This window comes from Lathyrus oleraceus, chromosome 5 (genome assembly GCF_024323335.1).
Source record: "Lathyrus oleraceus cultivar Zhongwan6 chromosome 5, CAAS_Psat_ZW6_1.0, whole genome shotgun sequence".
Lineage (NCBI taxonomy): Eukaryota > Viridiplantae > Streptophyta > Magnoliopsida > Fabales > Fabaceae > Lathyrus > Lathyrus oleraceus.
Window position 1 is genome coordinate 87,218,607 of NC_066583.1, and position 23,492 is coordinate 87,242,098.

Genomic DNA, 23,492 nt, shown 5'->3' on the forward strand with positions numbered 1-23,492 from the left:
CCTGTTATGCAAAATGATATGAGTATGGTGCTAATGATGCGTATGATGCACATGATATGTTCATTTCTCAGGCATTCAAAGAGTCTGAGTCATCCTCAAAAGATGGCAACCTGCAGCAAGAACAACACAGAAGCACAGAAACAACATACACAAAAGTGATGAGTACAAGGTAAAACCAACAACCCATCTATGAGTAACAGGATCATACAACAAAGTCGACAAAGAAAATCCAAACAATCGGAGTACAACAATGAATCCCATCCAACAAGCCTGGAGGTGATTCTCAACATACATATCAAAGATACAAGCTAAGACAAACGGCCTCCCGGAATGAGAGTCTTCAAGTACTGACACTGGTCTATCAACAAGTCACATTCTGAACATTCTGGCAAAAGAGTGATCTTCTCCTTCAGTTGTCGTCTAAGCTCTACCACTTCTCCTCCAAGGTGGTTCTCTGATGCCTGTCTCAAGTCTACTTCCTTCTTCAACTGGATGTCTTTATCTCTGAGTTGCTTCTCCAAGTCTCTGATCTTCTTCTGATAGCTGGCCTCAGCTCTCTGCAGCCTCAAGCACTCCCGGTGTTCTGCATCTAACATGCTCTCCATCTCCTCGTAGGATCTCTTCTTGTTTCTCAGTCTGCTAGCATCTTCTTCTCGCACTCCTCTGAGTTGATGAGCCAAATTCAACCTATCAGCTTTGGCTTTGTACAGCTCCATCTGGGTATCTTGCTCCTTCCCTCTCAAACGGCGATTCTCCATCAGGGCTTGCTTGTAGTGCTCCGCAGGCACACTCTCAGCAAGGATCAAAGGTGGTTGCTCCTGCAACGGCTCCATCCTATCGTAGGGTAACAACAAAGTTCCTACTCTCTCCTTGACCCAATCAGTGTAATCAGGCATAGCAACGGCAAACTTCTTCCCTAATACAGATCCATCCTTCACACCAATAGACTTCCAAGCTCTCCCTATCTGCTCCAATCTGGCCGGGTCACTCTGCTTCTCAAAATACACACTTTCAGCTACCTCAGCCTCAAGTGGTCTTCCCTTCATCACAAACCCCAACTGGCGAAGAGAAAGAACCGGGTTGTAATTGATGCAACCCCTAGTCCCTATGAGTGGCACATTACGGAATCCTCCACAGCTCATAATGACGTTACGCACATCCATCCGGTAAGATTGCCATCTGATATCATAGGAAGTAAGAGACATAACCCTCTGAGTCCACTTATGCGTGCTCTGAGCATCCACAAAAGGTCCACTGACTGGCAGAAGAGACAAGAACCATCTGAGCAAAAGCGGGAGACAACACCTGATAGCCCCACCCTTACCATGCCTACTGTGAATAGCATAGTAAGTGTCAGCTAATAGAGTAGGAACTGGATTTCCTCCAATGAAAATACTGACTGCAGCATAGTCAACAAAATTGGGCATACTCGGAAACAGGACGATCCCATAGATCATGACGGCCAACTGAGCATGAAAGGCTTCCCAACTTCCCTTCTCTGCTTCTTCTCTAGCTACCCTCAACAGAAACTTCAAAGGCAATCCTACAACATCCCCACTGGACTTCCAACTATCACTGACTTCCTTGATACCCAAATGGAGAGCTCTGGCAACAACTCTGAAATCAACCTCCTTAGGCACATCCAAGAAAGGAACCTGATACCGGACCGGGACACTCAGCAGAATGGAGTACTCCTCAAGAGTAGGCGCCAACTGATAATCTTGAAAGGTGAAACAATGAAGCTCTGGGTCGTAGAACTGTAGAAGAGTCTGCAACGGCACCGGATCGACTACCATCTTCAACAGTGTCAGAATATCTCCATACTGGTCAACAAACCCCTTCTGGTTACCACTGGTCATAAGGTTACTCAACTCAATCAGAGACGTCAAGGTTCACGGTGAAAGCTGTAGGAACAAGTCTTCCGCTTCAACTCTGGGACTGTTGCCATCTCTATCAGTGAACAAGCTCTGGAATGTACCTGAGAAATGATATGCATGCAGGGATTAGTTTTTTTTCTTTTCTTTTTTTTCCTTCTTTTTTTTTTTTTGCGTTTCTTTTGAAAAATAACTATGCTATGATGCAAATGATGCAGACATGACTGGTTGGCTGTGTCTCTCAGAACACAGGATCAAAGCTTCGGCTTGAACTCGGAACCACAAATTTATCTGAAACCCAAAGTCATCTGAGACCCCAAACTTCTGAACCAATAGTCACCAACAGGATCACAAGTCACCAACAAGTCACCAACAAGTCACCAACTGTACCTGTAATAATGATCATCCCCTCCCCACTCACGGGTGTCGTCTAGGCCAGGGTAAGGTCGAGAGAAACGCAGCATAAATAACCTTTCGCAGAACATCATCATATACACACCCGAAGTATGTAACGATAACATCCCACCAGGGTCTGAACTGCTCGTGATATCAATGTTCCGCTAAGTGGCGCAATACCACCCGCTTCCCATGAATCACTCCATTCCTAAGTATCCTAGATTTCACTCATGGCCTGGGTATTGGGCCTTTTACCTCATGTAACTCCCACCCCAACAGAGAGAAACAGACAACCAGCCAGGTGAATAATGAATGTGAATGAATGCAAACATAAGTGCAAACATGAATGCAAACAATAAATAAATGAATGCAATAAATAACAGCAAAAGCAACCAAACCCTATCCTAGAGAGCGCTAGGAGAGACTCGCTTAGGGAAGACGGACCAGCACAGGTCAACTTCTCTATAGTCCCCAGCAGAGTCGCCAGCTGTCGCATCACGCGAAAAACCGGCGGGAAAACAAGAACAACAGAGCCGCCACCGTGCGTTATTTATCCCAAAAGAGGGAAAGGAAACGCTCGAAGTAAACCTAGGAAAGAACATGGTCTCGCGACCAAAGAGAATGGGTTCGGGAGTCGGTTATGCGAAGGGAAGGTATTAGCACCCCTACGCATCCGTCGTACTCGACGGGATCCACGCACAATAGGAAGGAAAATGGTTGCTAAAACACTGCTCAAACACACACACACACTGGCTGAAAGAGACACAAGAAAACAAGACTGAAACTGACTCGGCAGGATATCGCATCCTGGGCCTACTTAGTCTATCAGGCATAGACATCAGAGTCGAAGTAGTTCGGACTGGGGAAACGACACATGCTCGCTAGGATATCGCATCCTATGCATACGTATCTCCTTGGACGAAGGAGAATCAGAGCATCCGTAGCTCGGCTGACACGCACACAAACAAACACTGGCAAAGGCAAACGTGGAGCCTGAATGCCAATCACTGGACTTACATCAGCATCCGAACCAAAACACACCCACACTGGAACCCGAATGCCACTCGATGGACTTACATCAGCTTCCAAGCACACAACAAGGCAAAACAAAGACACAGGCGCCCGGAGAGATCTGCTCATCTCCTGCCTACGTACCTCATCTGGTATGAGGATCAGGGCGACGTAGTTCCCCTACAGAGGGATACAGGACTAGCCTAACCAGATAACAGAGGGAGACACAACACTAGGGAGACTACGACTCGAGCCTAGATGTTATCATGCAAATCATCCCTAAGTTAAGGTTTCTAGCTAACTGGCACAGGGAGCCAGCCTATCCTAAACATGACTTGCACAGGAAGCAAGCCACACACACACTTAACTTGCACAGGAAGCAAGCCAAGCAAAACCTAACTTGCACAGGAAGCAAGTCTAAACCAACCCTAACTTGCACAGGAAGCAAGTCAAACAAACATACAAGCACAAGTAGCACACACTATACACAAGCAAATGGCTCAAACAAGGGTTAGGTTTTAGTCGAGGGGTCATATCAACCTCAACAAACAAACCTCTGGAACTGGGTGAATGTGCTCTTAACCTTGCCATTGAGGGGCTAAGGTGAAGCAGATGAAAGGTGAGTGAAGATAAGACTTCACAGCTCTTATCCCTGGCCTGGGAGAGCTTAAGACAAGAATGTGTGGGTTCAGAAAGTGGGAACCCTTCTACACATTTAAAACTGACTCAACTGTACAATTGTACAAGATCTTGGGTTTGTATCTGCAATGCATCAACACAGTGGTGTGAGCAAAGCAGATGACACACGGAATAGCAGGGGATAGGTTGCTTATCCCTTGGGTTCTGCCAATTGCCTCTTCACTTAGGAGGTCTTTGACTCTATGCAAGGACAAAATTAAACAATCACAAACATTGCCTCTTAAGGAGGACTTCAGACAGTTGCCTGGCCAAGTAACAGGCCAGGTCTTCCAGACTACATGAAGATTAGAAGTATACCTCAATGCAAATTGCTTTTAAGCAAAGCAAAGCAAGTTCAAAGAACTAAGCAACTAATGGTACTTGATTTGGAAGAAAAATGTGAAACCGTTGTTGTTTTGATGATGTTGGCTCAAACAGATGAAGCTGATGGTTGATAATGATGACTGCTTGAAGAAACTTGGCTCGAACAACTCAAATCCAGCTTGAATCTACACTTGCCATGGCTGAAGCTTGAAGAAAACAGAGCTAGAAAAAGAGCTTCCAATTGGGAAAATATGATTGCAAAGAGCCTGAGATGATGCTTGGATGATGCAGCAATAATGGTATGGTCGTGGTCTTTGGAGGGTTTTGAAGATTTTGAAAAATGCAAGCAAGATGAAATTTTAGAGAGAGTGGATTTCTGAATGTTTTTTGGCAGCTGCTAGGGGTTTCATTTTGCAGAAAAAATGATGTACCTCTGCTGTTTTTGTGGTACTGAATCCAAGTCCATGGAAATGTGGGATAGAGTTGTTGAAAAATGTACTTTTGTCCAATTTTCAAGCAACTTGGGAATGGCTATGTGTACTGCACGAAAATGGCTTTGTAACATGACCAAAACCACATTTCTGAACTATTTCAATTGGCCAAATGGTTTAAAAATGATTATTTTGAAAAGTCAAAATTCAACTCACTTGAAATTAATTAAGGCAAGTTCAAAAAGGCCATTTTGCATGGTGATGTTTTGGTGAATGAAAGTTACATTTTTGGAAAGAGGAGATCAAATGTGACTTGTAGGAAAAAACCCCACCCAAATTGGCCAAATGGTTTGAGAGATATGGCCTTTTGAAGTTCAAGAATTTCTGAAAATGATTTGATCATAACTTGCCAACCATACATGGGAATTGAGTGTTCTTTGACTTTTTGGAAATGGGAGAACAAGATCTTCAACTTTCATGTTGGGCAAAAATTCATTTGAAGCTTGTATCATGATGTAAGTTTGAGGATCAAGACTTTCCATTTTTGGCAGGTTTTAATTACAGGTCCAGTTTCCATTTTTGGAAATTTCTGATCTGGCTTCAAATTCTTCCATGATGGTGTTTGACATGATATATGAAGACTATATGGACATGAATGAGACCTCTCAAACCAAATCCAACCATCAAATCACTGATTAAATGGACAGTTGACCAACAGTTGACTTTTAGGGTTTCTGACTGATTGTGCATTGACTGATGACTTCTGAACATCCAATCTTTGACCTAAACACTTCAAATGGATCCCCAAGTCATGTGAACATGTTGGACCAACCCTAGGGCCCTGGCTCAATGAAAAACACCCTTGCTTGCTTGGTTGACTGATCTCCTGATCAGTTTGACCTAATTTCTTGATTGGCTTGCACTTGAGGCAAATAGGACAATGCAATGTTATGCAGTGGACCATGTTATGTTATGACCTAATATGAGAATGATAGGTGCAAATTTGAGGTGCTACACCGCCTTACCTTTTGATCCAATTTATTATCAATGTTATCTTTTACGTGACAACCAGGAAGAAATGGTAAGACGGTGTGCGGATTTGGTGTCACTGTCAGATGTTTGGCTCTACTACTAGGTGGATCCCGAATCGGTGGGCATGATTTTTGTTTTTAATTGTGTTGAAAAGGTGGGAGGAAGCTCAGATAGAAAAAACTTCCTCTTTTGATTGGTTTGTTTCACATATTGATGATGACAAAAGGATTTCAACTGTGTCGATAGGTGCTTTGTCCCCTTTTACAATTGTCTCTTCATATAAATGAGACTCAGCTTTCGTTGGGTTTTAAGAGGAGTTGATTAATCATAGGGATATTGCTCCTTCTCAGCTTCACCCTTCCACATTTTTCATTGCCAAGGTATTTCAATACTCGTGCGAATACCGGGAGAATGTGTGGCCCCTTAATCTTTTCTTTAATTTGTTCTTTGTTTCTCGAACTTTGAGGGATCCTCTCCATGGATAAGGCATGCTTTTGATTCTCCAATCAACTAGGATGTTTGGTATTTATATGGATAGTTAAAAAAGTTTGAAGGACCACTTCATATTGGTGACTCCTTTGACTTTGGAGGTTCACTCTGCTTTCTATAAGTTTCTTGACGGGGGTTCAATCCCTATTGGGGATTCCACCTAGTCGTCTTTCAAGTACAAGTAGAAGATAATAAATACTACTTTACTTGGAACTATTTCAAGCGAGACTCTCTCAGCTATGTTGTCCCTGATGACAAATTGACCCCAAAATAGGTGTCGATGAAAGAGGACCTGGTGACCTTTTGGGAAAACTTGGGTTTCGAAGACGGCAAAGGTCCTGGAGAAATATGGTTGATCAAACAACATATCGGGTTGTCTTAGATGCTACATGTGTCAAAGAGAGGAGAGTCCTTTTTGGTGAGGAGAGAAATTTTATTTTATGCTTTCTTTGGTATTTCTTGAACAGTTGCTAGTTTTTAATTATCTGGTTTTTTTTCCACAATCCATGGCGTCCATCAGGAGTCTCTATGAGAGGAAGAAGCCCAAGGCGGTCGTTGTTGCTTCCCAGATCCATCTGCCTCTCTCAATCCCCACAACAACAAATTGGCGAGGACCAACATTTTAGAAGCACTACATTCGACTAGCCTTCTACTGCCACCGAGAATTTTCCTAAAACCCAAGTGTGGTCGGCTGCCTCTAATCAGGGTGAGAGACGGAGTAAAATATAAATTGATCGACCATCTTCTATAGTCGATGACAAGAATAATCATGGTCGAGACAAGAATCTTGTCGAAGAATGTGGATTGGCGAAAATGTTTAAATATTCTGGCTATGGCGCCGCCAAGATGTCTCTCGAAGTTTCAAGGAGGTTCAACCCTAGTTTCCTAATGCTCTTTCTCCTATGGTACCTCAGACTTCTCAAGAGGCACAAACTTGTTTTTCTGAGAAGGAGGATGTTTACTCAAGGTCTTTCTAACACTGGTAGGATGAAGTTGGTCGAGACTACTTAATATGGATATTTGTGCTTGCAGGTACAAACAATTATCTACAGTTGATCTTAATAATAGATGATCCTTGGTGGTTTTGATGCTGACAACACTTGATGTCAAGCACCATTTTGTATAGTCATTGAAGATCTATGATCAAGAATTCCTCTAGCGATGGCGTATATCAAGAATTCATACCATGCCTCATATATAGAAGAATTCAAGTCCTAATTGAAGCGTTAAATCCATGGTGAATCTAGCAAGAGATCTTGAAGCTTCAAGATTGTGAAAGAGAGGAAGAGTAAAAGTTTGTTTGGTCATGTGTCTGAGTGACCAGTGTATTGTAAAGATCTAAGAGTAACTTCTAAGATACTAAGGCAACTCATGCATAAACACAAACATACACACGCGTGCACACACACATATACACGCACACACATGCGCGCGCGCATGCACACACACACACACACACACACACACACACACACACACAGACACACACAGAGGCGCACACACACACACACACACGCATACACACACATATTATAATCATTTGAGGAAGTTTTTACACTGCCTAATTGATTAGGGAATTGTTATAATTGATTAGAGAAAGGAAAATAACTTCATAATTGACTAGAAACACTTCTAATTGATTAGGACACTAGCCATTGGAGGCTTTCCGTTTTTGGAATCATGGTTTCCGCATTTTAGAGCCCATAGTTGATTATGTCATGTAGATACTCGAACTACCACAATACTCACTCAGGTAGATATGGGTACATAAGTTGATACATACAAGTCAACCATTCAAAGTAACAGGATATCACCTCCAAAGGTTGTGTCTGAGGGTTCTCCCTGTACGATGTGAAACAAATATCATTCTACAGGATGCGCTCAAGTGTAGTTTGGAATGGCTTAGTCACCTGATTCCCCTTAAGTGGGATGATCTAGCAAGCACATGGAAAATCCTAATGGTAGTATTCAACATAATCCCGGCTAGAGAGACGTGGAAAATGTTGGTAGATTCATGCCTGCAAATAGTTAAAATGAAATAATCTTCATGTGATCGAAAGATGTATGAGGCATGATACATCATCATGTGTGATGGTTATCTCATTGATCGAAAGATGAAATGACGACATTTCTATGTGTCATCTCTCAATAAACGCGGACAATAAACCATGATTAATATAGCTATATCTAGTTATGTTGAAATCCTTCATCCAATATAACAGTAAGGAATTCTGAAACCATGGTTCGTCAGGCTACGATAACTTTTCTAATTTCCAACCATTGTTTATACATTTACATTTCTCACGGTACTACAAAAATAAATATATCATTGTCATATAATTCAATTAGTATAACACAAATGTTTCAAATAGTAATTAAATAGTGTTACTACCTCTTCATCTCACACGTGCCTAACAGTATGGTGTGCATATAAAAGAAGTAGTGAAAGGTTTAAGGGGCCTCATAGAAAACTATCAGGCATAGCAGCATCAGGTACAATAGCATGTATTGGAGCAACGGGGGCTTTGTAATGAGTCGGAGATACATGAACGTGGGAAGATAATGCTTCAACAGTAAATGAAGATTCTCCAACTACGGGTTGCAAGGATATATCTTTCTCACTCTGCACTGAAGCATGTTGGTTCATTCTACCATGTTTCAATCTTTGTTGATCGACAACTATTTTTCCTATAATTAAACAAGAAAATACATATCATAATCAAAGAAGTGGAAACAATGTATTAATAAGTCGAACTATAAAATAGAATGCAAAATTGATAAATCCTTATTTTGTCATCAGGACTAAGGGTCCGAATTTCAATATCCGACTGCACGAACCCATGACAGAAACATAAATAGAGCATTACGAACCCTATGCATCAAATGTTCAAAATTCCTACCAAATCTAATTAGGACCAAACAAATATAACAACTTTATTGCATATAACTTAATGACATATCTATAATCTATCTAGGAAATGCATGCATCACAAATTAAAAAAAAAAGTAAAGAAATGAGAAACTTATCAAATGTGAGAGATAAATGATTTTGACTTGAATGTAGTGGAGTAGAAGTTGAGGTGTGCTAAGCTTGAATGTAATGGAGTATAAATTATGAGAAAGAATGAAAAATGTTAGATCAGGAGTAGGCACTAATGAGTTTACTCTCACTTGTGTGCAACTTTGAAGAAATGAAAGGGAAGGAAGAGTGAAAGGTCTGAGCACAAAGGCTTAAATAAAAACATCTAAACTTTAAAATTCTTACAAACCATTTAACTTTAATTTTGTTATGTTCTAAGATTGGATTTAGTGTAATGTGTTGAAGTAAGTATAAATTTTAATATTTGGAATTTATTAATCCGGATTACAAAAATCCCTTTTTTATATATTTGATTTGTCGTGTTTCTAAGAGAGTTTGTTGTGTATTTGGTGATGCGTTTAGATTTTGAAATCTGGATTCTAAGCGTGTGTTTGGATGAAATAATTGAATATTTTTTAAAAAATCAAAATTTTAAACAATTTAATCGATTCAACTGAAATTCATTCATTATTAAATTTTTTGATTTAGATAGCTCATTACAACTATTCATTGTTAAATTTTTTAAGTCATTTTTAAAAATTATAGACTAAATTGCAAATTTTAAAAATTAAAAGGTGTCAATTTGTGATATTAGAAAACTATAAAGGCATTTTAAAAACTATGAGATTTAATAAACAATTCCCAAATCCAACGCCTACAATATGAGACCCACCAAAGTACTACAATCTGGGAACTACTTAACTTATTATGTTTTATCTTGTGTCTCATAAGTCATTCCTTGTCCTGCGTTACCCTATAAAATAACCACATTTTTTTCATTAAAATAAAAACTCGTACTCTTGTCATTACAAAGAAGCTACAAACAACATCATGCACCAACACTGAAAAACAAATCTAAACTTAGTTAAAAACATCAATTATCAATGTCATTACTCAACACAGATCCTTGTCTCCTTAAGTATAATACGAAATATGGTAAGGTACCACGCGCTTAAGTGATTTTGGCATATTATAAGATATGGGCCACATACACTTAAGTGGACTTTTTAGCTTATAGCCCCCACAAGTGGTTCTATAAATAGAACTCTTGTGCAAAAGTATTTGCGTAGTTGCATTTTTCGTTTCTCTCTCTCTCTCTCTCTCTCTCTCTCTCTCTCTCTCTCTTTCTCTCTCTCTCTCACTCAAAGCCTTCATTCGTAGCAGCTAGCACTGAGATTGAAGGAATTCGTTCGTGTGGACTGAGTAGAGGCGTTGTCATCGTTCAATGTTCGTGATCGCTCCGTAGATCTGCATCAAAGGTTTCAATCGTCACAAGAGGTAACGATTCTATCACTGATCATGCCCATTCGTAAGGATCACTAAAGGAGAAATTTTAAATTTCGCTGCATTTTGGATCGCCCTTCTCCTTCACTTAGATACTACCTGTGTCAAAGAGAGGAGAGTCATTTTTGGTGAGGAGAGAAATTTTATTTTATGCTTTCTTTGGTATTTCTTGAACAGTTGCTAGTTTTTAATTATCTGGTTCTTTTTTTTTTCCACAATCCATGACGTCCATCAGGAGTCTCTATGAGAGGAAGAAGCCCAAAGCAGTTGTTGTTGCTTCCCAGACCTATCTGCCTCTCTCAATCCCCACAACAACAAATTGACGAAGGACCAACATTTTAGAAGCACTACATTCGACTAGCCTTCTATTGCCACCGAGAATTTTTCTAAAACCCAAGTGTGTTCGGCTGCCTCTAATCAGGGTGAGAGACGGAGTAAAATATAAATTGATCGACCATCTTCTACAGTCGATGAAAAGAATAATCATGGTCGAGACAAGAATCTTGTCGAAGAATGTGGATTAGCGAAAATGTTTAAATATTCTGACTATGGTGCCGCAAAGATTTCTCTCGAAGTTTCAAGGTGGTTCAACCCTAGTTTCCTAATGCTCTTTCTCCTATGGTACCTCAGACTTCTCAAGAGGCACAAACTTGTTTTTCTGAGAAGGAGACTTCTTATTCAAGGTCTTTCTAACAGTGGTAGGATGAAGTTGGTCGAGACTACTTAATGTGGATATTTGTGCTTGCAGGTACAGACAATTATCTACAGTTGATCTTAATAATAGATGATCCTTGGTGGTTTTGATGCTGACAACACTTGATGTCAAGCACCATTCTGTATAATCATTGAAGATCTATGATCAAGAATTCCTCTAGCGATGGCGTATATCAAGAATTTATATCATGCCTCATATATAGAAGAATTCAAATCCTAATTGAAGTGTTAAATCCATGGTGAATCTAGCAAGAGATCTTGAAGCTTCAAGATTGTGAAAGAGAGGAAGGGTAAAAGTTTGTTTGGTCATGTGTCTGAGTGACCAGTGTATTGTAAAGATCTAAGAGTAACTTCTAAGATACTAAGGCAACTCATGCATAAACACAGACATACACACGCGTGCACGCACACATATACGCGCACACACACATGTGCATACACATACGCGCGCACACGCAAGCGCACACACACACACATGCATGCACACACACACACACACACATAAATACACACACATGCACACACAGGCGTACACACACACATACACACACACACATTATAATCATTTGAGGAAGTTTTTACACTGCCTAATTGATTAGGGAATTGTTATAATTGATTAGAGAAAGGAAAATAACTTCATAATTGACTAGAAACACTTCTAATTGATTAGGACACTAGCCATTGGAGGCTTTCCGTTTTTGGAATCATGGTTTCCGCATTTTAGAGCTCATAGTTGATTATATCATGTAGATACTCGAACTACCACAATACTCACTCAGGTAGATATGGGTACATAAGTTGATACATACAAGTCAACCATTCAAAGTAACAGGATATCACCTCCAAAGGTTATGTCCGGGGGTTCTCCCTGTACGATGTGAAACATATATCATTCTACAGGATGCGCTCAAGTGTAGTTATCATGTGTGATGGTTATCTCATTGATCGAAAGATGAAATGACGACATCCCTATGTGTCATCTCTCAATAAACGCGGACAATAAACCATGATTAATATAGCTATATCCAGTTATGTTGAAATCCTTCATCCAATATAACAGTAAGGAATTCTGAAACCATGGTTCGTCAGGCTACGATAACTTTTCTAATTTCCAACCATTGTTTATACATTTACATTTCTCACGGTACTACAAAAATAAATATATCATTGTCATATAATTCAATTAGTATAACACAAATGTTTCAAATAGTAATGAAATAGTGTTGCTACCTCTCCATCTCACGCGTGCCTAGCAGTATGGTGTGCATATAAAAGAAGTAGTGAAAGGTTTAAGGGGCCTCATAAAAAACTATCAGGCATAACATCATCAGGTACAATAGCATGTCCTGGAGCAACGAGGGCTTTGTAATGAGTCGGAGATACATGAACGTGGGAAGATAATGCTTCAACAGTAAATGAAGATTCTCCAACTACGGGTTGCAAGGATATATCTTTCTCACTCCGCACTGAAGCATGTTGGTTCATTCTATCATGTTTCAATCTTTGTTGATCGTCAACTATTTTTTCTATAATTAAACAAGAAAATACATATCATAATCAAAGAAGTGGAAACAATGTATTAATAAGTCGAACTATAAAATAGAACGCAAAATTGATAAATCCTTATTTTGTCATCAGGGCTAAGGGTTCGAATTTCAATATCCGACTGCACGAATCCATGACGGAAACATAAATAGAGCATTACGAACCCTATGCATCAAATGTTCAAAATTCCTACCAAATCTAATTAGGACCAAACAAATATAACAACTTTATTGCATATAACTTAATGACATATCTATAATCTATCTAGGAAATGCATGCATCACAAATTTAAAAAAAGTAAAGAAATGAGAAACTTATCAAATGTGAGAGATAAATGATTTTGGCTTGAATGTAGTGGAGTAGAAGTTGAGATGTGCTAAGTTTGAATGTAATGGAGTATAAATTATGAGAAAGAATGAAAAATGTTAGATCAGGAGTAGGCACTAGTGAATTTACTCTCACTTGTGTGCAACTTTGAAGAAATGAAAGGGAAGGAAGAGTGAAAGGTCTGAGCACAAAGGCTTAAATAAAAACATCTAAACTTTAAAATTCAGACAAACCATTTAACTTTAATTTTGTTATGTTCTAAGATTGGATTTAGTGTAATGTGTTTAAGGAAGTTCAGATTTTAATATTTTGAATTTATTAATCCGGATTACAAAAATCCCTTTTTTTTACATTTGATTTGTCGTGTTTCTAAGAGAGTTTGTTGTGTATTTGGTGGTGCGTTTAGATTTTGAAATCTGGTTTCTAAGCGTGTGTTTGGATGAAATAATTGAACATTTTTTAAAAAATTAAAATTTTAAACAATTTAATCGATTCAACTGAAATTCACTCATTATTAAATTGTTTGATTTAGATAGCTCATTACAACTATTCATTGTTAAATTTTTTAAGTCATTTTTACAAATTTGTAAATTTTGACACTAAATTTAAAATTTGAAAATTATAGACTAAATTGCAATTTTTAAAAATTAAAAGGTGTCAATTTGTGATATTAGAAAACTATAAAGGCATTTTAAAAACTATGAGATTTAGGGCCCGTTTGAATGAGTTTTAGTTTTTAGTTTTTAAAAACTATTTTAAAAATTAATTTTAAAAAAGACTTTTGAAGAAAAAACATGTTTGGTAAACTAATTTTTAAAAATTGTTTTAAAGTTGATCAATGTTACAAATTTGTCATTGATGAATATAGTACCTAATTTCTTGTTTTGTCCTCTTTCTAATTTCCAAAACTAAAAATCAAAAAATCAAAACTTCTAAAACCTATTTTAGATTTTTAGTTTTAAAAACTCACAAATAAAAAATAGTTTTGAGAAATAGTTTTATAAAATTAGACTACCAAACAAATTTTATAATTTTTAATTTTTAAAAACTAAAAAACAGTTTTCCAAAACCATATCAAACAGGCCCTTAATAAACAATTTCCAGATCCAACGCCTACAATATGAGACCCACCAAAGTACTACAATCTGGGAACTACTTAACTTATTCTGTTTTATCTTGTGTCTCATAAGTCATTCCTTGTCCTGGGTTACCCTATAAAAAAACCACATTTTGTTCATTAAAATAAAAACTAGTACTATTGTCATTACAAAGAAGCTACAAACAACATTAACATTATGCCCCAACACTGAAAAACAAATCTAAACTTAGTTAAAAACATCAATTATCAATGTCATTACTCAACACAGATCCTTGTCTCCTTCAGGAATATAATGCAAGTGCATTTGTTGGTGCAGGTGCATTTGTTAATGCACGTGCATTTGTTGGTGCAGGTGTGGTTATTCTTAAATTTTTCGACTCTTTCGTATATAGACGATGTCTCCGTTCTCTTCCATACACAACCCAGAAGATCAATGAGAACATCACAGCAAAAGAGACCAATATTAATCCAACATAAATCCTTCCACTGTAACGTCGTAGACCAGGACAATGATCGTTGTATATATCAGTGAATGTTTCTCGAACGAACGTGCAGTCTTGTAGCTCAATAAGGGCAGGCGCATATGTATATAACGCGTTACCAACGTTTATTCCGGCGGATATTTGGTTATAGAACGTCGGGGTTAAACGCCCTTGAGTCGTGCATATCTCTGATGGCGAAACCTGGCACACAGAATTTCCATATACCTGTATCAACAAAACTAGTTAACATTATGACTTTACATGGTTAACACAATGTTTTATGAAGATTCAATTAGTCTACCTGTGTAGCATTGCTTAGGTTCACTTCACCGGAGTCACATTGTCTATCTGTCATGTCAGGATGGAACGGATCGCAGAGAAGAGGCATCAAAGGACCAGATTGATTGTAATACAATGGCGTGAAATTGGGCGCAAAGTTGATGTTAGAAACATTGGTAATAACTTGATTCACCAAGTTTACTAATTCAGAAGTCACTTCTTTGCTTCTTAACAAAGTTACTTGAGCAGTGGCGTTGTCGACACAGGGCAGAATGTCATCTAGAGCTGTATTTGCAGTAGGATATTGGATCCACTCATTCATGGCTACACAAGTATCTGCTGTCACACTATCAAAAGTAGCGCGCACATATTAAACATTACAATTCGACATAATTTCTCAAATATATACAATTCGTTAGGGAAACTTACTTGTGGAGAATAAGGAACAAGCCACATAATATAAGCGTGCCAGTAACAAGAAACCATCCCGCGATTACCAGGCTGCAATTATTCATGTCAAAGCTTTTGATGAGAAAATGTAATGAGAGAGTTATAGTCACTAGGAAAGAATCATCAAAGTACTCTATAACTTACATATACACAAGGACCTGCATTCCGATAATTGAGAACACTGTATAGTAACATACCAGAGAAAAAATCAATACCTCAATAACAGTAAGATATTATGCATCTAAACTTGGACATAAAAACTTACGAAATCCAAGAAACGTCAAAACTAGCATAACTGCGGCTATTATGATGAGCGCCATCCTCCTGTATTAGGCTCACGATATTCATTTTATAGAGAAAAACCGAAAAGAAAAAAGATATGAAGCTGAAAGCATAATGATTAATGAACTATTAAATCATTACACAGAATCTAATAGATCTTGAATGTTGTCTGAATTCTCCTTTGTTTTATCAGAAATTGTGGCAGCAGAAGCATTGATATCTGTTTCTGCTTCATCGATATCAGTTTGAACATTCACAGGAAGAAAAACTCGGTCGATTCCAACCTGCTTAGCTTGAGCAAGGAAATCAGAAACATTCCTTAGTTTATCCACAGTAGAATCAGCTTGATATACCACATACTGCAACGTTGATGTCGTGCTGCGATGAAAACTACCTTGGCCAAAATATAGAACCGCACATCCAATCCTGTTAACACAGAGAGAGACATAATTTTTTATGCAGATTAAGCTAAATCTAAAATCAACAAAAACAAAGGAACAGAGAGAAATATGTACATACATTGTTGTAATTGTGAACAATATGAGAAGAATAAGGGAAAATGTGTAGCATGTTGGAGAATAACCATAAGGCTCGGATTTACGACAGAAGTAACAAACAATGAGAAGCAATAAACAGAAGCCAAAGCCTAAGAACCATATTGCTGCAATGCTGAATACAGGAACTGCTGTATATGCCACTGACTGCATTCAATTAAAAGAAAGAAAAAAAAAACTCACAATTAACCACTTAAATTGTTGTTGCCAAAGTTGCAAAATCAACTAAAATCAGCCATACGCAGAACATAATTAGTTGTATATTTCTGTATTTTGCAGAATAAAGATAAACTAACAGTGATAGTTAACAAAACCTAACTATTTGCATTCTACAAAACATGAAACTAAAAAAAAACAAAAGGAGTAAAAAGGTTGAATGAAGTTACAGCCCAATAATGGTGGTCACTGATATTCCATCCATTAGTGTACTCATTGAAGCCATGTAAAGGATCTTTTCTTCTTGTTCTCTCAGCAGCTAAGGGAAGTGGTGAGTTTCCATATGTTTCAGGTTGAGGTTGAGGTTCAGCAGCAATTGCATCATACCGAGAAAATGTTAGAGCGTTTCCATGATTTGGTTTCCCTGGAAAAGAAAAGAAAATGAAATAATAAAAAAGTTTGTAGTGAAAAGGAAAAAGAAAAGTGTTAGTGAGATATTATTATTATTATTACCTGAAGTGAAGTGTGAGTGGAAGCATACGAAGAAGAATGTGAGAAGGAAACAGAAATGAAGTAGCTGGTAACTAGTAAGCATTATGGTGTTAGAGAGTAAGGAACATGAAAGTGGAGAAAGAGTGATGTCTGTGTGTGGAAACTAAACTCAGTGACAGTGGCGAATGGCAGAGAGAGAGAGAAAGAGAGAGAGAGAGTGTGTGTGTGAACAGAGTTTAAGTGTTGGAAAATATTTGGTTTCCGAGAATGGTGTTTGAGACTAACCTCGTTCCTCTCAAAGCTACCCTACCATTAACGAATGCAGGGAAAATTTTAATCAAATTATTAACCATAAGATTAATTTAACAATTTCATATTAAAGGGTAAGAATATAAAATGTGATCCTTCATACAAAAAGTATGGGAAAACGAACATATTGAAATGGGTTGGACAGTTTATCCAAATTATTATTTGTATATGAATCATATTTAGTTACTTAACATATTTATTAGTCGGTCAATCGTTAAGAATAATAAGTTAAGTGGAAGTTAGAGTTTTACATTGATTATAAATGTGAAGATTTGAGTATTTATAAGTAAGAGAACTCACACACATATCACCTTAAGGTTTTAGATGAATATGTGGTGTCTCTTTCACTTCTATGTTGTTTTTAGTCCAATGTTGATGCTCATCCTCATGACTTAACAAATGGTATGAGAGTCTTTGATTCGAATAAAAAGACCTACTTTATATGTATTTAAATGTCCAAGAAGAGGTGTCTCGTTGAAATCGAAATACTCAAAAAGAGATGTATCGAAATGTTCTAAAAGAGATGTCAACGACAATACAAGTGTATATGAACAAAAATGTTTCCACCTGAGGGGAAGTAGTTAAGAATAATAAGTAAAATGTGAGTTAAAAAAAATGTTTACATCCAAATAAAATCTCCATTCAAGTAGTAGCAAGATTTACATTAACCAGAATCAATTTTCTAAAACAAATTGAATAAAAATGAATTATTTCTCTTTAGAATATGAGAAAGTGCCAAAATAGTTAGAATTGATTGGGCTCGTTCTCCAAAGTAATTTCAGTCCCGCTTTTGACTTCAATGCAAAAGTGTGTATCATTTTTCGCGCCTTTTCCTCTTTCCATGCTCAACCAGCGTCTATAGCCTTCAATTAAAAATTAGAGCTCTATTATTCCGAAAATAGCTCATTGTAGTATACTCTCCTGTTTAACACATATGAATTAATTATTCAATTAAAAATTTAATTAACATTATCACTTCATTTAATCACTAATGACTCTTAACTAGTATTTAAATAATATAATTAAATTAAGATATATACAAACATAATAATATTAAAATATGTTAATTAAATAAAATATTTAATAGAATTCTTCGCATGTTCAAACCATATAGGTGTCATCGTCTAGAAGTCATGGATAACATAAATGTAATGAAATTTATTTTGAATGTGTTAAAGGTTTAACGTGAGGGTCTAGTTAGGCATACCCCAATTAAAATTATTCAATGTATATAATCAATACATGTGAGATTTAAGATACACTTTTTAATCTTTATTTTTACTATATTCATCTTAGACTAAATAACTAATTTGGATGTTGGAGTGATAATCTTGTTGGTCCACCCCGTTCCACCGCATCGGAGATCAGCATCATCTCTTCCAGCTACAACAACAATCAACACCATTTTAGATTCTAGAGTAGAACAATGGTGTCGTATGTGAGAATTAATCTTTAATTCCTGCGAAATTCTACGACCAACTCATTCTTAATCAAAAAACCATATATTTACTAGAACCACCATAGGATGGAGAGAATAACCTTCTACAACGCATCGAAGAGTTGTGCCAATTCCTTTAGTCTTGCACCACCTCAATCATTCGCCATTCATGAGGTCTGCATGAAAGTCATGTGTGACAGAGATCCATCATCAGAGAGCATATCCAAGCAACGACGAATACCATACCACAAATTAAAGACATATCGATGCTAGGATTTTGAGGTGGATCGTAGAGTTACCATTGTGTATCACATATTAGCAAGATTCCTCGTGGATGATAGGAGTTTGCGTAATGTCCTCTACACTGACTTGCTCGAGCAAATAGGACTCCGCTAGCTGGATCTGAGTCATGTGTTTGGAGAGGTCTTTTGGCTTTCAATGATTCCATAACTCACTATTGCGGAATGACGAGTTTACCATTATCATTTGGAGAAGAAGAAAGTGAAAGGAAGTTAACTCTTCATTTCTTGGTGGTTCCATGTAAGAGTGCTTTCAGCGACATCCTTGAAAAAACTCGATGTTATGGCTTCCCCAATCTACCTTAAAGTAACATATTACAAAAACCCTAGGAAATCGTTCAGACTTAACGCCGACTTGAAAGCGTCAAGGCTCATCCGTGAAGTTATGCTTAAAAATTTCCTCACCACCCCGTCAGTGCCAAAAGAATGTCTGGGGGAGTCAATATGGCCGATCTTGATAGGCGTGAAGACGAAGTCATAAAAATCCCAAATGGTGATTTCAAAGTCCTTTAGCTTGATGATAAATCCACCAGACCCATGAAGATAGGATCAGGACTCCCTTACGAAGTAAAGAATGCAATGATCAAATGTCTCTGTGAAAATATGGATCTCTTTGATATTTCTCTCCATCTTGTCTCCATGAATCTTCATTGTGTTTGCAATGATCATCGTTCTTCCAAAGAAATATGTGACAGACTCATGAATTTATACGTAAAGTCTCAAATTCAGTGTGCATGGCTTGAAGCTGCACTCGTCTGACCTAGCATATCCTTGAAATTTCTTCTTTATTAAGTCCCAAACCTGTTTGGAGATTCTTTGATGAGAATCATCTCTAAAGTTGCTCGATCTATAACCTGAAACAAGAATTTATTGGCTTATCCTTAAGTTTCAGTGCCTTTAGTTCTACCTTCTGCGCATATGTTTGAGTTGCTTCCTTCGTAGACTCTATAAATACGGAGTCAACAACTTGCCAACACTTCTTGGACCTCAAGATATTATCCATCAAAACGAGGAATTACAATTTGCACAAAATTCTCGTTGAAAATTTCTATTGATCTACGATTATTGTTGTTTTCTCTCAAATCCCGTTGCGTTTCACTCAGATTTTTCTCTAAATTAATTTGTTCTTGATACCATAGTTAATTTAGAGTACAAAGAGGAAAAAAATGCTCTATTTGTTTGGATGATACTTTAAAAAATTACAAGGATTGCAAATATTTAATAGAGCTAAAAATCACTTACAGCATATTGTTAAGATTTAAGCATTCTCTGCTAACTCAACTAAATATTCCTAAAACAAGCTCAAACAAATTAGTTACAAACCTAAATAACATAATAAACTAATATTTTAATAAACTATTGATACATAAATATAGTACCTATGAGCTAAGCATTGCAATATGTCTTTGTTGGGAACTATCAATGAACTAAGCATTGCAATATGTCATTGTTGGGAACTATCGTGTTTTACCCCATTGGTTTTGACATCATTTCCTTCTGTTATGCATTTTCTACAGTTAGAATACATACTCTTCAATTTTAAATAGCCTTTCTGAAAGCTTACTAGTTTTTCTCTCTGAATCGGACTTTTTTGACCACTCCTTGAAGCCTACTCAGAAATTTTATGATTCAGTTGTGAATTAGTTATTTATATTCTAAATTCACAATACTCAATACTTGGTTGTTTGTTATAATCTATTGCTTTGGTTGAGATTCCGTGATACATTTCGTTTTCAGTGTTCTTTGATCCACCATGTTTTATCATGGCTAATGCATGAAAGAACTCAAATGAAAATGAATTTTCGCCATTGACATTGCTTCACAAGCAACATCACGACAACAAAGAAACAAGATGACTCAATTGTTCCTGATCCAAATAGGAATTGGTTTAGTGACTCCATTGTGTTGTAATTTGTTACTCACATATGTCCGATTTCTCCTCTCTTGTGTGTTGATATTAAAGTATTTTTAAAAGTAAAAAAAAAAAGCATGGTGTGATGTTGTTCTTGTTGGGAGTTTTGTTTTTAAATGACAAGCCTGTAAAAATGTACTAGTTTAAATTGGTATGTAATATAAGATTTTGAACCTAAAACTAATAAGATAATACCCAGCATGTAAAAATGAACATTAAATCAGCATATAGTATAAGATTTTGAACATTAAACTAATAAAAGACAATAAATGGTACTACTGCTAGATTAGTAAATCAATAAAAGGTACTACTTAAACCTAATACTTGCATCCTGCTAATTAAGAGCTTTTGTCAGGTAAGGCTCCCATCCAAGAAGGAGGCAACATTCCTGTTTGCTCATGAACAGTCTTAAACAGAGGTGGCAACATCTTGTACACACCAGCAAGATCTTTCATACCCATCCCACCTTCTGTTATTCCTCCATTATTATCACCACCATTGCTCCATATACTAATCTTCGGCTCAAGTCCACGAATTGCCTCAGCATTAATCTTTGCAATCTCCTGAAACATGCCACCATTTATCATCAAATAGTCCCTTAGAGCTGTGTAGTTGCCTCCAAGGGCAGTCAGAAGTGTACTTATATACACTCCTTGAGATTGCCCAAGTGTCACAATCCCCTCTGCTTCCTTCTGCTTTGCATATAGATCTGCTTCAGCTGCTTGCTTTCTAGCATAAAATGTTGCGTCTGTCAATGCTATCTGTGCTTCTGCCTCCATCTTCTTCTCATATAGAATTGCTTCTGCCTCTTTTTGTTTCTTGTACAGCTCCCAGTTTGCTTCTTGTACCTACAATTTCAATCACCAAATAATATAATTTTATGATGACACACTAAATTAGAATCTGTTAAACATTATAGGGTCATAAAAGGCAACACCATGTAGCGCCATTGAATAGTAATAAAAGAACCATGAGTTATAACTTTATATACATATAATTAGAATGGAGTAAACTAACCTTGGTTTCATATTGAACACTTGCTTTGCTTAGAAACTCAGCTTTAAGCTTCTCAGTAGTTGTCAAAGCATTCATCTTCTCCACCTCACCTTGCAACTCAGCTTCCCTAAGAGCCACAGCTTTAGCAGCTTCAACTTCAGCCACTTGAGCCGCCTTAGTCCAAGCCGCTTTCTTTTTAGCCAACTCAGAATTAGCCTGAGCCACTTCAGCTTCTCTCTCATTCTCAAAAACCTTCACTTCACTCCTCACTTTAATTCCTTCCTTTTCACCCTCTCCACTTCTCTGCATGGCAATAACCTTCGTCTCTGCATCAATTTTCGCCGCATTCTGCATCGTTTGTCCTTCCCTCAATTTCGAACCAATCTCACCTTTCATCCTAGCTTCCGCCACGTCAACCTTAGCTTGATTCGCCGCTTCCATTTGCGTCTTTTGCCCTAAATATGAGAAATACTCATGACCTGGAACGTCAACCAATTGTTTAACATTTGCATTGTAAATCAATAATCCGAATTGGTTAAGTTCAAGTTGAACTTTCTCGAACACTTCTTGTTTAAACTCTTTTGTTCCTCTGAAAACATCTTCCATCGTCATCGAAGCAGCAAGAACGCGCGTCTCGCCTTCGATGATTCCTTGAACGAGTTCGTTAACGTGATTGGAAAGCTTATCATGTGGTGAAATCAGTTTGGCGTATTTGAGGAGACTTTCGTCATCGTCGGCACGAGGACCGATTGTGAAGACAGCGGGGAGAACAAAAGGGAGCTTCTCGGCGCTCATTGCTTGAACTTCGAAGGTGTAGTTCACCGGAGAAAGGTCGAAGACGGTGTAGGTTTGTCCGGGAAGAATCCATGCTTTCTTTGCAAGCTTAATGTCTTGGATTCCGACTCCGGTTATCACAAGGTATTCTGATGCTTTTGCTACCCGGTACATATTGTTGATTTTGATTGATTTCAAAACCCTAGAATAAGAAGAAGAAAATTGAAAGAAAAAGTGAGTGTGTTCTTGTTCGTCAGTAGAATTAGGGTTTACATTTATATATAGAGATAGTTTGTTAGTATTAGACTAATTAAACGCGATCAAAGAAAATGCAGCGGAAGAGTTAAAAGCGTGAATGCTAGTTTTTTTTGGCGAAAAAGTAGCATGAAATTATGGGCGCCTAGTTATTAAAACTTATACGGATCTTATTTGATTTATTTTCGGAAACAAATAACTGTTTGGCAATTAGAATGGTATGTTCAATACATTAAAATCAAAATACGTTATTTTTAATAAATATTTTATTAGAAATTCTTACATGATGCCTTAAAACAATGGCTAACAAGATCCTTTAAATGATTCACTAAATATGTGTACTTTGCTGGTTATAAAGGTTTTTGTAATCACCTGATACATGGTTAATCATCAACTTGATTTAATTTCAAAATTAAATTCATTTATTTTATAAAATTCAATTTAACTTTTTTTTTCTAATATGAACTTGATTGGTTTTGAAATAAATTAAGGAACATGAAATGAAAGTAATCCAAATAAAATAAATTCCAT

The 23,492-nt window shown here is 37.2% G+C and overlaps 2 protein-coding genes across 2 annotated transcripts; both read right to left on the reverse strand.

Moving 5' to 3' along the window:
- Window positions 1-14,399: 14,399 nt before the first annotated feature.
- LOC127087740 (uncharacterized) lies at window positions 14,400-17,272 on the reverse strand. Its single transcript, XM_051028671.1, has 9 exons — window positions 17,000-17,272; window positions 16,717-16,910; window positions 16,296-16,477; window positions 15,918-16,202; window positions 15,760-15,818; window positions 15,639-15,675; window positions 15,474-15,545; window positions 15,067-15,391; window positions 14,400-14,990 (listed from the first exon to the last, which is right to left on the reverse strand). The coding sequence occupies exons 1-9, from the start codon at window positions 17,079-17,081 to the stop codon at window positions 14,565-14,567; spliced, it is 1,662 nt and encodes a 553-aa protein (XP_050884628.1). The 5' UTR covers window positions 17,082-17,272; the 3' UTR covers window positions 14,400-14,564.
- A 3,865-nt stretch (window positions 17,273-21,137) lies between these two features.
- On the reverse strand, window positions 21,138-23,092 carry LOC127087741 (flotillin-like protein 1). The gene is made up of 2 exons (XM_051028672.1): window positions 21,954-23,092; window positions 21,138-21,784 (listed from the first exon to the last, which is right to left on the reverse strand). The coding sequence occupies exons 1-2, from the start codon at window positions 22,878-22,880 to the stop codon at window positions 21,275-21,277; spliced, it is 1,437 nt and encodes a 478-aa protein (XP_050884629.1). The 5' UTR covers window positions 22,881-23,092; the 3' UTR covers window positions 21,138-21,274.
- Between the last annotated feature and the right edge of the window lie 400 nt (window positions 23,093-23,492).